Source organism: Hyperoodon ampullatus (assembly GCF_949752795.1).
Source record: "Hyperoodon ampullatus genome assembly, chromosome: 13".
NCBI classification, from domain to species: domain Eukaryota; kingdom Metazoa; phylum Chordata; class Mammalia; order Artiodactyla; family Ziphiidae; genus Hyperoodon; species Hyperoodon ampullatus.
This window is the reverse complement of record NC_136926.1, coordinates 14,793,717-14,808,203: the sequence shown is the minus strand read 5'-3', so window position 1 is coordinate 14,808,203 and position 14,487 is coordinate 14,793,717. Positions and strand designations below refer to the sequence as shown.

At 45.2% G+C, this 14,487-nt stretch overlaps 1 protein-coding gene across 1 annotated transcript in view; it reads right to left on the bottom strand.

Moving 5' to 3' along the window:
* Window positions 1–11,113: 11,113 nt before the first annotated feature.
* TBX5 (T-box transcription factor 5) overlaps window positions 11,114–14,487 on the bottom strand; it is a gene marked incomplete at both ends in the record, with an annotated part of 84,416 nt that continues 81,042 nt past the window's right edge. Inside the window, one exon of the mRNA XM_079717412.1 lies at window positions 11,114–11,691. Within this exon, the coding sequence (XP_079573538.1) occupies window positions 11,114–11,691 (578 nt within the window). The remainder of the gene's footprint in view (window positions 11,692–14,487) is intronic.

The window sequence follows — 14,487 nt, the reverse complement described above, 5'->3', positions numbered from 1 at the left end:
TTCAGCTCTGTTCTCCCTCAAATGTATCCTCTGACCACCGAGCGTTCTCAAGTGCAGCTTTCTCTGAGAAATAAGAGAGTATTCAATGACTTCTGCATATATATCAAGATTAACATTCTCTCCAAGTTAGATCAGCCAGGCTGTCGGGAATTGGGGAATTTGGCAGGAAGTCTAAGCACCCACTTCTTGCCAGGCTCTGAGCTAACTCTCAGGAATCTAGGCACAAGACATTTAATGTCACACTCGACTGAGATCTCTTGAAGGGCAGGGACTGTGCCATTTGGGCTTTGCAGTAGGTACACGGCGAGTGCCTGGCATCAGGGCTGGAGGAACTAGAGTGTTTGTCTAGTCCAGCTATGAAAACTTGGGCGACTGACAGCCCCTCTGAGCCTCGATTTGTTCACCTGTAAAATGGGGCTAAGAATGGTCCCTGCACACCTCCCGGGGCTATATGGGGAATCTTGTAACTGAGCAGGCCTCCCTTTTGGCCTTGACTTCTAAAACACTCAATAGCAAGTTTGGGCCCTATGCATGATAATCATATAAAACGCTTAGCATATAATGAACCCTCAATAATCAGGACTGTAAAGCACTCTGGGCCTTGAACTCCAAACTCAACTGAAGTTGATAACAAGAGGGAAAAAGAGAATGGATGAAATCAAACGGAAATCTCCTAAAAACCTTTTTATAAACCTTAATCCTCCAAACCAAAGTGTTTGACCAAATGTCTGAGTTAGTATGTATCGATCTAACCAAATGCTGCCAATGGCTCGGAGCTGGCAACTTCATTGGGGTGTACCTGGCTGAGAAGTGTTGGGGGAGAGGGTAAAGTGGCAGCCCGTTTGGAGGATACAAGAAATGAGCTCCGCTGACCAGGTGTTGCTTTATCTCCCTCTGCCCAATTAGCCCCGACCTCTTATTTTTATTTTCCATGTAGGATGTGGCTGGTGAGTCAGAAAGAAAGGAGAGCTTCAATATTTGCTCTTTGCTAAGTTCTTGGAAATATCAAGAATACTTGGCCCTCAAGACAAACCCCAGCTCTGGGCCTAAAAGCTAAATCCAGATATGTTATATATTTATTCAAGGCAGCAATTGGCCAGGAAACGACAATAAAACACACATTTTGAATAAAAGAGAGAGATTTATGGTGCATTTTCGAATCTGAGTCATATCTCTCTGCCTCCCCCTAGGCCAGGAGTCCTTAATCACTAACATACCCCCAGCTTGTACATTCGGTGGGCACAGAATTGCTTCCTTCTGGTCCTGTCCCAGTTAAAGATGTGATGGAGATTGTGCTACTTTATCTGACAGTCAGTAAATGAATTGCCAATTCATTCTGAGCTTAGATGGGGCTGGTTTTTTCCTTGGGAAGGAAAAAAGGTGAGCTCCTTTCATATGTATCTTTGATCAGTTGGGACTTGACAAATTATTTTCCCAGGAATTTCTCAATCCTCAATGCAACAGGGAAAAAATGGATTTACTCTAAAAGAATAGTGTTTATGTTTCAGAAATTAGAGTAATGTAAAAACTTTCCTCAGGTTTCTTTATCTCTCTCTGTCTCTGTCTGTCTCTCTGTCTGTCTCTGTCTCTCTGTCATTCTCTCTGTCTCCCCTTCTTTTCCTACAAATGTTTTTTCCAGAGAAAGGAAGTAGATACCAGACAGAGTTGGGAAAGGCTGCTGGCAATAGCTGGGCTTCGGGCTGGTTATTTCAACCTCATGAAAGTAACAGAAATAAGGCTCACTCCCTGAATACAGCTGGTATTGGGAAAGCAAAGTCAAATCTTCTATCCCCAGTTTCCCTTGTGATACCTGGTTCTTTCTCCTCTGGACTCTTGTTTTAGAGACAAACTTTAGCCTGAAGAATACCTGAATGCTGTTTCAACTATCTCATGCCCATGGTTTAGACATTCACTTAGCTGAAGACAGAAGGCTACTTCCATATCAAGGTTTTATCCGCTATGGTACAATATTAAAGAAAAGCATGTATTGAAAGTATCAGTGGTACAGAGCCGCCATGAACCGTTGGGCAGGTGTGCACTGCACAACTTCAGGTGGCCCCATTTGGCTAGACTATCAACGTGAATGACGTGCTCTGAGGGGTGTTCCCTGATCAGTCTTTACAAGAGTGGGTGGCAACTTTGAAAGGGAACTAACAGAGGTGAAGGGAATATTGGAAAATCATAATTATAATAAAGGGACAGTCTGGGGGATCAAGGTGGAAAGAACTAAAAAAGAGTTTTGGGGGCTTCCCTGGTGGCACAGTGGTTGAGAGTCTGCCTGACGATGCAGGGGATGCGGGTTCGTGCCCTGGTCTGGGAAGATCCCACATGCCGTGGAGCGGCTGGACCCGTGAGCCATGGCCGCTGAGCCTGCGCGTCCAGAGCCTGTGCTCCGCAATGGGAGAGGCCACAACAGTGAGAGGCCCGCGTACCGCAAAAAAAAAAAAAAAAAGTGTTTTGTTATGGACTAAACTGAGTGTACACTAGTAGTTTCAGTCTGTTTATTTCTCCACTCGAGATTATCTTTCTGGGAGAAGGAGAGAGAGAGAGGCAATAAGCCTTCCTTGGGTCAAGGGTTCCCACCATCTTGTCTAAGGCCGGGGAGAGCTCTGGATTAAAGTGTTCCTCTCCTAGGGTAAGTTTCCTCCAAGCAGACCCTAAAAAAAGGATTTGAGTGCAGTGATCTATTTGAGTGAGGGAGTGAGAAGCGAGATAAGGCAGGAAAGGAAACCAGTGAAGGGCGTGGTAACGAGCAGGTCACCTCTGTGAGCCACTGGGACTCAGTCCTGCTAGGGACCCCGTAAGAGACTGCAGAACATACTCAAAATAGTCCCTCCAAGGGGCCAGAAAGCTGGGATATTTACAAGTTGCTACTCCGGTCCCTTATGACTTAATTCCCTGGCCAAGCACATACCAAAGGCCAGAGAAAGACATCAAGCAAAGAGATCCAGAGGCGGGAAGCAGACAGTCACTGGTGTCTGGGAACAATCCACCCAAGCTGCAGGTGACCCGGAGGATGGGCCCAGGAGACAGGGCTGGGCCCTGACAGCATCTGCTGTGCCCACACACAACGAGAATGATATAAACCATCCCAAAGAATCAGGGTGCCATCTCCCAAAGAAGGAAGAACGATGCAGGGAGGTCACAAAATATCAAATACTCATCACACAAGGAATCCAGAACAAATGCAGTTTTGTCCTGGCGTTGGCCCCATCTTTGCCATTAAGTAGCCTCCCGGCCTTGAGCAAGTCACCGCCTCCACTTTGGAGTTACCATGGCCTCACTTTCCTCTTCTCTAAAGGTCTGTAGAGTATTAATAACTCACATTTTCAGGACCCTAAAACTCAGGGTAAAAATGGGGCTCCTCGGTGCTTTGTGACCACCTAGAGGGGGTGGGATGGGGGGGTGGGAGGGAGACGCAAGAGGGAGGAGTTACGGGGATATATGTATAAGTATAGCTGATTCACTTTGTTATAAAGCAGAAACTAACACACCATTGTAAAGAACTTATACACCAATAAAGATGTTTAAAAAAAAAAAAGGTTCTGAAGAACCTAGGGGCAGGACAGGAATAAAGACGCAGACGTAGAGAATGGACTTGAGGACACGGGGAGGGGGAAGGGTAAGCTGGGACTGGGACGAAGTGAGAGAGCAGCACTGACATATACACTACCAAATGTAAAATGGATGGCTAGTGGGAAGCAGCCGCATAGCACAGGGAGATCAGCTCGGTGCTTTGTGACCACCTAGAGGGGTGGGATAGGGAGGGTGGGAGGGAGACGCAAGAGGGAGGAGATATGGGGATATATGTATGTGTACAGCTGATTCACTTTGTTGTACAGCAGAAACTAACACATCATTGTAAAGCAATTATGCTCCAGAAAAGATGTTAAAAACAAATGGGGCTCCTCTGGAAAAGAATATGAAAAATAATATATATATATATATGATTATATAGAGAGAATATATAGTCTATATATATAGAATCACTTTGCTGTACACCTGAAACTAACACAACATTGTAAACCAACTCTACTTCAATTAAAAATAAATAAATACAATTTTTTTAAATGGGGTTCTCCGGGTAGTGAGCTGGGGTTATAATACAAAGCACACCATGTTCTTGGACTTCCCAGCCACCAGCAGCGTGAGAAAATAAATTTCTGTCATTTAAGCCACTCAGTTACAGCAGCCTGAGCAGACTAATACGCTGTCCTTCCTAATGGCCTGCCCTATGGATTTCAGACTTACCCACCAGCTCCCACAAACGTGAGGCAATTCCTTTCAATAAGGTTCTTAATACGTATCTGTACATCTCTTACTGGTTCTGCCTCTCTGGTTGAAGCCCGGCTATACAACTATTAAGGGAAGACCTGTAAATGACTTACAGGCACAGCAGACACACTCCTGGCTTTGAATGTAAATGTGAGGACGAGAAGCCACGTGGAGCAGAACCGCGTCACCCATCCAAGGACACCCTAGACCAACCTGCCCTCCGTCGAACCATCGGCTGATCACGGCACACGAGCCCAGCCAAGACTAGCGGAACTTGGCCATGACCCACAGAACCGCTCGGCTGATTCAACAGAACAACTCAGTGGCTCACTTAGGTCATGCGCAAAAATAAATGTTCTTCCACACGTGCCTCTGAGGTTTTGTGGTTGATTGTCCTGCTGCCTTGATTGTGGCTAAAGATCTCAGGGGCTGTTTGAGGTGGCATGCTGTCAGCGTGCACTCCACTGTCACCCTTCACTGCATCGGTAACTTGAGGTGGGCAGAGAGAACGCAAAAGCGGGCACGAGAATCACCAGCCACAGAGTCCTTGACTTGCTGTCCTCCGAGATGCACATCTGTTGAGTCATTCATTAATTCACTCAAGACATAGACGGCGAACACCTTCTAAATGAAAATACAATCAGACGAGACTGGAATATTCCTGCCCTCACAAAGCTCTCCTGACCCCAGGAGAGAACGCCTGCAGTGAACGAAGGAAGAAGGGTAACCTGTGATGAAAGTTAAAGAAATCTCTCCTAGTGTGTCTCTCCTACAAACACATTAAACTCTCTCACTGAACCCGTACCCCAAGGCTGGAGGCAGATCTGATTACCCCCATTTTACAGAGGTGTATACTGAGGCTTGGGGAAGTGAATACAACTTGTTCACACACCAGAGGGTTAGCTGGGCATCCGAGACCAGGAAGCCACAAAGTCACAAAACCTCCTTTACTTTCCCTGAGGTTGAAGGCTCCAAGGACACGCCACCTGAAGGCACACACGCCCTGGCGCACTCCAGCTGCCCATCTTCTCCTGTTCCTGCAGGTCCTGCAGAGGTGGCTTGGATCCAACCATCACATAAGGGAGTCTGGCAGCATGCAATGGTCACTCGTAAGCGGAGTGACCTTGGACATGTCACCTAAAGTCTCTGCTAAGGTGCTTTCTCATCTGTAAAACAGGAATGAGATTGGCCCCTACAATCCCAGTTATGGGACCATATAGGTATACTGCTTGGTACAGGGACTGGCACATACTATATGGTCAATAAATGACAGCCACTCTTACTATCACTGGTACTAGTATCAACAGTAGCAGGGGCATCAGTCAGATATTAAAATTCTGTCAGGAATAACCCTCAATCTACTCTCCAGGATGTCTCTCACCCTCAGCCTTTACAGTTCCAGGAACAGGGACCAAGCATTCTTAAATTCGTATCTTCGGTAGGATTAACATGCCTGACTGCTTTTTGAAGAGGTATAAGAATGCATTCTGAGGTCAGAAAAGGTGCTGGCTTGTCAGCCTTCTAAGATGTAGAAACTTCTGTTCCTTCTTTGTTGCCATAGAAAATTCAGGGTTGATAAGCCACTTACAAAGCCAGCTATTTAGATAGTCTTCAATATGGAGCCTGCTCGGGAAAGCTATGCTTTAATTATTGTTGAAGGTGATGATGGTGATGATGCTGATGGTGGTGGTGATGCCTTCCTAACCCCTAGTGAGCTTAAGTCTACTATAAAAATAGAAGAAGAACATAGGGGTAGATTTCCCAGCAGGAGGAGGAAAAAGGGGAGGAGGAGGAGGACTCCTAACAATGATGATGACAATAATAATAATTAATACTCTTATTAGCTAAAAGTTATTGAGTATCTCCTCTACACCAGGCACTGTGCTCAGCACTTTACTCTCAGGTCTCATTGAATCCTTACAAGAACAACTCTTTTAGGTAAGTACTCTTATTGTCATTGATTCATAGATGATTAAATGGAGGGTCAAAGAGGTTAAGTGACTTGCCCAAGGTCACAGAAGCACTAAGTGGTAAGGTGAATTTTATAAGCCAGGTCAGGTAGAGAACAAAGGTGAGATTCTTACAACTGCCTGATTCCACATACGTGTGTGTGTGTGTGTGCGTGCTTGTGTGTGTATGTATGTATGTATGTGTGTGTGTGCTTGTGTGTTTGTGTGGGTGTGTATTTGTTAACAAGAGAAGGACAGTTTTCCCAGGACAATAGTTTAACCCAATAAGAGGACCAAGCCTGCAAAAATCAATCCCAGAAAACGGAGCCAGCGATACATCCAGATGTCTCCTTGTTTCTGCCAAGGAGAACATTCCATGCTGAGCAGGCAGCCGACTGGTACTGGTACCCAGCTCTGTCACTGCCGAGGCCAGTATCACCCTTGATGGAATCTCCAACCTTTCATCCTCAAAGCAGACACTGGTACCTCACCTTCCTCACAGACTTGATTTGGTCAACAACCAAAAAATAAACTCGATTTTATTTTACTAATTCTATTCCTAATTATAAAGAGAATTCATCTTCATCACAGAAAGATGGAAAATATTCAAATACACAAAGAAATTTTAAACGCTCACAATTCCCACCACTATTATTATTGTGTTACACATCCTGTTTTTTTTTTCCACTGAGCATGAATGAATGCTGTTGTATTTAATAAAACTGAGATGCTGGTGGGCATGCTTCTTGTAACCCGTTCTTGCACTCACAATGGATCTTGAAATCTTCTTCAAATCGTCTTCACAAATGTGGTTTTTAATGGCAAAGTGATATTACACTGTCTGGGCAGACATTGATTTATTTACCCCGACTCCACATTGTATAATAAGGCTGTCTCCAGTTTTGTATGATTAAAAAAAACCATGATGAACATCCCAGAAAATAAATATTTATGCATACCCCAGATTATGACCTTAGGACCAATTCCTTAAAGCAGAATAGTCCAATTAAATGATTGGCACCTTTTTAAGGCTTTTCATCTGTTTTGCTAAAGTCTCCTCCCAAAGAGTTGATCTATCTTCATTCCAGCCAGGAGTTTATGAAATTTCCTATTTCCTCATTAGCAACATGTATTCTTCTTTTTTTTTTTGGCCATGCCAGGCAGCTTATGGGACCCTAGTTCCCTGACCAGGGATTGAACCCAGGCCCTCGGCAGTGAAAGCTCCATGTCCTAATCACTGGACTGCCAGGGAACTCCCTGTATTATTATTTTTTAAATATGGATTTGCTAAATCAATGAATAAAAAGTTTTATGTAACTTGCATTTCATGGATCAAAGTCTTTCTTTTTAAGTGTTTATTGAGCACGTACTGTGTTAGGTACTTAACTGGACATTTCCAGAGATATTATCTCATTTAAACCTCATAACAGTCCTTTGAAGCAGGTAAAATAGCTCCTTTTAGTGACCAAGGAAGCTAAGGCTTGGACAAACTTAGGTTCCATGCTGAGCTCTGCCACACACCAGCTGTGTGATGTTATGGGTGTTCCCAACCTCTCTGAGCTCAAGAATACTAATGATCAGAGTCTCTGATGGCTCTGGTGATCCTCTGCCCCATAATTTTGAGTCCCGCACTTGAGTCCTCAGTGTTGGGCAAGGCAGCCAGAAGAATGCTATAACACTTCTCTCCCAGGTATTATACAAATCCAGTCTGCCATATGCAGCTGTGGGAACAAACTGGGAAAGACCTCAACACCATTAGTAGGTCCTCAGCAAGTAAGGGTGTCTATCTGTCACACAGGCTGGGACTCCAACACATGCTTGTTGAACAAATGAATGAATGCAGACTCAGTGATTACTACCCATTCATGAATCTGTTTTCTCATTTCTCCATCACCATTTCTGCCTCAGGACCTTTGCACAAGCTGTTCCCTCTGCCTGAGATGTTTCCCTCCCAACTTTTCACCTGGTTAATTCCTACTCATCACTCAGGACTCAGCTCCTCTAACCCAGGTTAGGACTCCATGTCTTATCTCTTTATGACATCATGCACGCTGCTTTCATAGTTCTCCCTGCCTTTGCAATCCTTTAATTACGCAGATGATTACCTAAGGGCTGTTTTTCTCAGTAAACCATAAGCTCCAGGAGGACACAACCTCTATCACTGTGTCCTCAGTAATTATCACATGTCCAGTCCAGAGCAAACATCCACTAAACATATTATAGAAATACAGTAATTTGTGTTGTGCCTTTTGACATCTAAACGATGAAAAAACCACATGAATCTTTGGATATGACATCCTTAAACCTACCAATTCCCTGAAAAGCTCCTTTATTACCACGGTCTGGAACACAAAGAGGTCAACCTGCATCTGTTACGGAAGGACAGTGTCCCTTTTTTGATTTATGAAACTTGCTGTGGACATGCTTTTAATGATTTTTCCTATGAGGCAGTTGTTTGAGTGCTGGGGATGGGGGCGTGAATTCTGTATTCTTACGACGCTCTTGAGAAAGAGTAAGACTGCCTATCTTGTATAGTTGGTAAATTAGTTTAGAAGGTAATTTTTTCAAAGATTTTTTTAACCCATCAAAGTATGTATCTGTTTAAAGTCAGAACTTATCCAGTGAAACTTTGCTCATTCATTCTCTGTGGGGACAGGAAGGCCATTGACCTAGTTTCTCCATTGTACTTGAAAGAAGCTGAATTGTCATTTCTGTATAATTAATTCTTTGCCTAGGAAAAGTCCAGGGCGACCTGATGAAGTGAACAATTTGGAATTAACAAGCCAGTTGTTCCTGTTTTAAGGGGATGTGACATATTCAATGGTTCTAGTTCATTTGAAAGGTGTGGGAGCTGAAATTATAAAAATAGGAAAAAAATTGCAGCACTGATTTACTTACCAATTTGCTGCTCTTGTCTGCCCTACACGTGTTAGATAGGACAAACTCACACATCCTAAATTCGTGGGTTTAAGTAAATATCCATTGAAGGTCTGTAAAGTTGTCTATATTGGGACCTCCAAAACCCTTGATTGCCAGTAAATTAACTCAAAGAAGGACATCCTTCAGAAAACCAAGGATTAGGTGTTATGTATAGTATGGCCGATATCATTTTTTGATCAGCTGGGATTCCTGATGATTTTTCCTTTCCGATGCCGACCCAAATTCAGTTAAAACAAATATCTCCATTCCAGAGACCTAAACCAGCAGTAAGCCTACTCAGCTCCATTACACTCAAGTATAGGATTCCAAATAACCCTGAGAACAACCGGAGAAAGCAGTTTCCTCCACCAAATTTCCTCTCAAATCAGTCCATCGAAAGAACAGGGGAGAAAAAAATGGGTGTTCAAGTCCCTGTACTTTTTTAAGCACATGGTGTTTATTAGGCATTAACTGGCACACAAATATACGAAACGAGTACTTAATTCTCACCCCCCCGCCTTAGCAACATAAAAAGACATAATCGCATAAAGACACTCACATGACAAACAGACACACACTCTCACGTACTTGAACATACGCAGTCTCACATATTACCCTGTTCTCTTTATTAGGGTCAGTTAAAAAAAAACACAAAACAAAACTTTTTTAATCAAGAAAGCAAAGCACATTTGAAAGAAAAAAAAAAACGCAAACTTGGTTTTGAGTATCAATAAAATTAAAAGCTTTTGGCCAGCTCCCATGCTGGATTTCACTTCAGGTTATCACTTAATTAGAACTCCTATTTATAAATAAATAGTACCAGTAAAATATTACATCTGAAGAACCCTGCAATAACATTTTACTTACACACTTTTTTCATACTGTTTTCTGCTTTCAGTAACCACACTTTGGGCCTGCATTTGGTGCTGGTGTGATGTCTTTGGAGAACGCTCCCCAGTGAGCACGTCTGGTTGCTTCTTTAGGATGGTGGCTTTTGCCTTTGTATCCAGATTGGGTCGTCAGTGATGGAGGTTTGGAAGCTGGGGGCTGGCTTTGTTTTTTTATCAGGACGAATATTTATTTTGGCTTTTTCACAACTCTTGTCAGCGCAGAGCTTGTGCCTTGCTTATCAGTTCTGCCCGCATGTAAACCGGGGCTTTTTAAGTTTTTCAAAGCAAGCTTTCTGGTGGGGAAGCTATAGGCCACGTTTTAGCGGGCGGGAAAAACACGGAGCCGGGAAGACAGGGAGGGCCGAGTAAGATAGGATGCCAGATGGAGTCTTGTGTTACCCTGACTCCACTGGTTGGTAGCAGGCGAAACGGGACTTCGTGAGGATGGGGAAGGGAGGCCGGCATCGGAGACACCACATGGCAGAGGTAGGTAATTTCTTAGTCAAGACGGAGGGTTGCGGATTTAGGTTTGGGGGTGGAGGAGTATTTGAGGGCAACCGCACAAATACATATTTTGAAACATACTCGCCTCAGACCTCCCCCAAAATAAGGGACTGGGTCCCGTTAAGAAAATGGAAAGAAAAAATATATTATTATTTATTATATAACAACGTCAACATTAACACCAAGACAGGGAAGGACTCTAACTACGCATGAGGATCAAACACTCCAGGAGGCAGGACATTCTGGAGACCAAAAGAAAAGAAATCAAGGAGGGCATCTGGAGGTGGTGTGAATGTGGCCGGTTGATGAGTGCAGTGGGGGGGAGGGGCGGGGGGGGAAGAGACTCATCTCCTCTTGGCGGTTTTTTAAGTTTTGAGACAAAACAAAGTCACATTTTTTGAATTGTGGATTCAAGCGACTGATTACATCAGTGTTGGGGGCAGGGTGGGGGGTTCTCAAGTGCAGACGTGAACACGGGGTGAAATGAGACATCTCGTCCTTGGGGTTCTCCCTGCGACTGTCCCTCTCCCTCTCTCCCCTCCCTCTGGAAATGGCGGTGAAGGAGCAGGCCTCGCCTTAGCTACTGTCATTCCACTCTGGAACCATGCCGACTCCGTGCACGGCCGAGTGGTACTGATGCGGGGACAGGGTCCTTGGCACGCCGTGAGAGTACAGGAACTCCGATGCCTGAAGGCTGCCGGGGGACTGGAGGCCAGTCTGAGGCCCACACTGCCTGACCACAGGCTGGTGGGCCATGGAGGTCTGGTGCTGGAACATTCCCTCTCCGAGCTGCGGGGAGCCGTGGTTCGCCATGCCAGCCAGCCGGGGGACCAGGGGCCCCGAGGTGAAGTGAGCAGAGAAGTGCTGATAGGGTAGCCTGTCCATGGGCTGCACGGTGGTGACCGTGCAGCTGCTGTATGAGGACATGCTGGGCCAGGCGTTGCAGCTAATGTCCTCCAGGCTGGGCACGGGCTCGCTGGGCGGCACAGAGCTGGCATACATGCAGGCCTGCCGCTGGGCTGACTCTGTCCTATAGGAGGCACCCAGGCCCTGCTGCTGGGGGTAGCCGGAGCGGTAGAACGGGTCCTCTTCACTGGGCGATGTCTCCATGTAGGGCTTCTTATAGGGATGGTCTGTGGTGGAACATTCTTCATCTGCTGAGACAGAAGGACAGACACCCGTGAGGCCAGGATCAGCCGCCCCATAGCTCAAGGCAGAGACAGCCATTTGGCCCAAGGACGGAAGAATTAAGTCGGGAAGATGGTTAGCGCCAACCTCCATTCTGATAAAAAGAGGGTGGACTGTCATGGCTAAGACTCTGGGCTACGGAGTTCTAAGCAAACAGTTTGACCTTTCCAAGCTCAGGTTCCTTTTTTTTTTTTTTTTAAATAACTTTCAGTATATTCCCTCAATAGAACATTAATGCAATCATTAGAAAAGATGCTTTGTATAGTTTCTAGTAAACTGGGGAAATTGAGCTCAGTTTCTTCATCTGTAAAATGGAAAGGGTCATGACAGCACCCTCTAGAAAGGGAAGTGTTGACAATGAAATGGGAAAATATAGATTAAGTACTTAGTCCAGAGCTTGGTACAAGGGAACACTCAATAAATAACAATTATTATGATTATCTTCCATCCTCCCCAGCATGTGAACTTCATGAAGGCAACACATGGTCTGGATTACCCATCACTGTATTCCCAGAACCTGGGACGTACCTAGTGACAAAAATAATAACAACAGCATCAACAATAACAGTAGAAACACATACAGCATTTACTCTGCCTGGCATGGTTCTGAGTACTCTCCATGAGGTCACCCGTTTAATCTTCTCAAGAACCCCGTGAGGTGGGTTCTCTCAGTATCCTCATTTTACAGATGAAAGGAGACACACAGAGGTCAAGAAACGTGCCCAAGGTCTTCTATGGCTGATAAACAGTGGAGCTAAGATTAGAATCCTAGGAATCTCGTGACAAAATTCCTGTTCTTCCATGCCATGCTAGACAGAAAGACATGCAGCAGATACTTGTGCAATGGATGGAACAGTGGATGGACAAGTGGATAAATGGATGGGAGCCCGAATGAATCCCCAAATCCTTTCCTGATGCCTTATGTGAACAAGGACCCAGTTATGATCTGTTGAGTTGGTACCAATTCATGTGTCGCTGTTTCATCGCTGAACAAGTCACTTCCCTTCTGTAAGCGCTAATTAATCCCTAGTGCAGAGCAGTAGAGAGAGTTCTGTCTCTGAAAGAGGGTCTTCCTCAACCACTTTGGGGTCACTGACCCCGCTGGGGCCTAACAAAAGAGCTGGGCTCTTTTCTCTCCTAGAAAAATAAACTGAAACACGAAGTTTTGAGAACCATTTGTATAGACCAAAGTCATGCACACAAATTCAGGGGGCTCAAGCACTCCCTAAAATGCAGACCTCAGGTTAAGAAACTTAGACATGCGTGAGTCTGAATCCAGCTCTTTTACTTAATGTCGGTGTGACACTAGCAAGGCATCTGCCATCTCTGGGACTCATTTTTTATCACCTTTGAATCAGAGTTAGCAATACTTACCTCGCTGGGCAGCTAAGGAATAAAATTGAGCATGTAAATCTCCTGATACCCATCACCAAGGGCAGCTCTTGTTACCAGGGTAACACCACCTGTGTCACGGCAGACCTCGTCTGTAATAACACACCTCCAGGTGTTTCCCTCAAGGGAAGCAATACTTGGGAGTTTCTACCAAGATGTAAACCTCACACGGATTCATTCCTTGGCTGGAATTTTACTCCCCAAACTGGAGATTTTTCTTTCCTCACTTCCGATCTCTTTCTAATGAATAACATTAAGAAATATGTCTGGTCTTCCCTGGTGGCACAGTGGTTAAGAATCCGCCTGCCAATGCACGGGACACGGGTTCGAGCCCCAGTCCGGGAAAATCCCACATGCCGCAGAGCAACTCAGCCCGTGCACCACAACTACTGAGCCTGCGCTCTAGAGCCCACGAGCCACAACTACTGAAGCCCACGTGCCTAGAGCCCATGCTCCACAACAAGAGAAGCCACCACAATGAGCAGCCCACACACCGCAACGAAGAGTAGCCCCCGCTCGCCGCAACTAGAGAAAGCTCGCGTGCAGCAATGAAGACCCAACGCAGCCTAAAATAAATAAATTAATTAATTAATTTAAAAAAAAGAAATATGACTGAGTTTGGCAAGTGTGAAAAAAAATGAAACCCTGGGACACAGCTGTCACCACTGTGATGGTTGATGGCATGTGGGCAGGACGCAGGACTAAGTAAGGGAAGAAAGAAGAGCTATGATTTATTAAGCACCTACTAAGTGACCTGACTCTAATCTCCTAGTGTCATTCCTCAAGGTGGCTGCTCTCGTTCTCATCTCTTAGAGGCAAAAACTGAAGCTCAGAGAAGTGACTTGCTCAAGGCCATGCAGCTGGGAAGGAGCAGGGGCTGGAATCAAAGCTGGGTCTGCTTCACCTTGCCGATCACACCTTGCCTCCAAGCTCTCTCGATTTCTACTACGCAGCGCCACTCACTCAAGTCATCCAACAGATACTGACTGAGCTGCTACCAAGTGCCAGGTGCTGGTCAACTGGTCCTGGTGCTGGTCCTGCTCGGCACACATCCTTGGTCCCTCTCCATCCTCCCCTGCACAAGGGCAGGACCTGTAAGGGCAGGAGGCTGACACTGTGTGAAGAGCAGGTGCTCCTTGGATGTAAAGCTCCAAGTCAGTCATTCTCCCCACAGGAAGTCCTACGGCTTCACACTGGACTATAAACCAACAGGTGTGGCTTCCACCAAACAAATCTACTCGCATCATTCTCCGAGTGATACCCCCAGGTAAGTCAAAAATCTCCCCAAATAACACATATCTACACAAAGGTTGTACCCACCTAACAGCAAGCAAACTTACTATTAGCTAGACTCTTTCTGGGACACATCT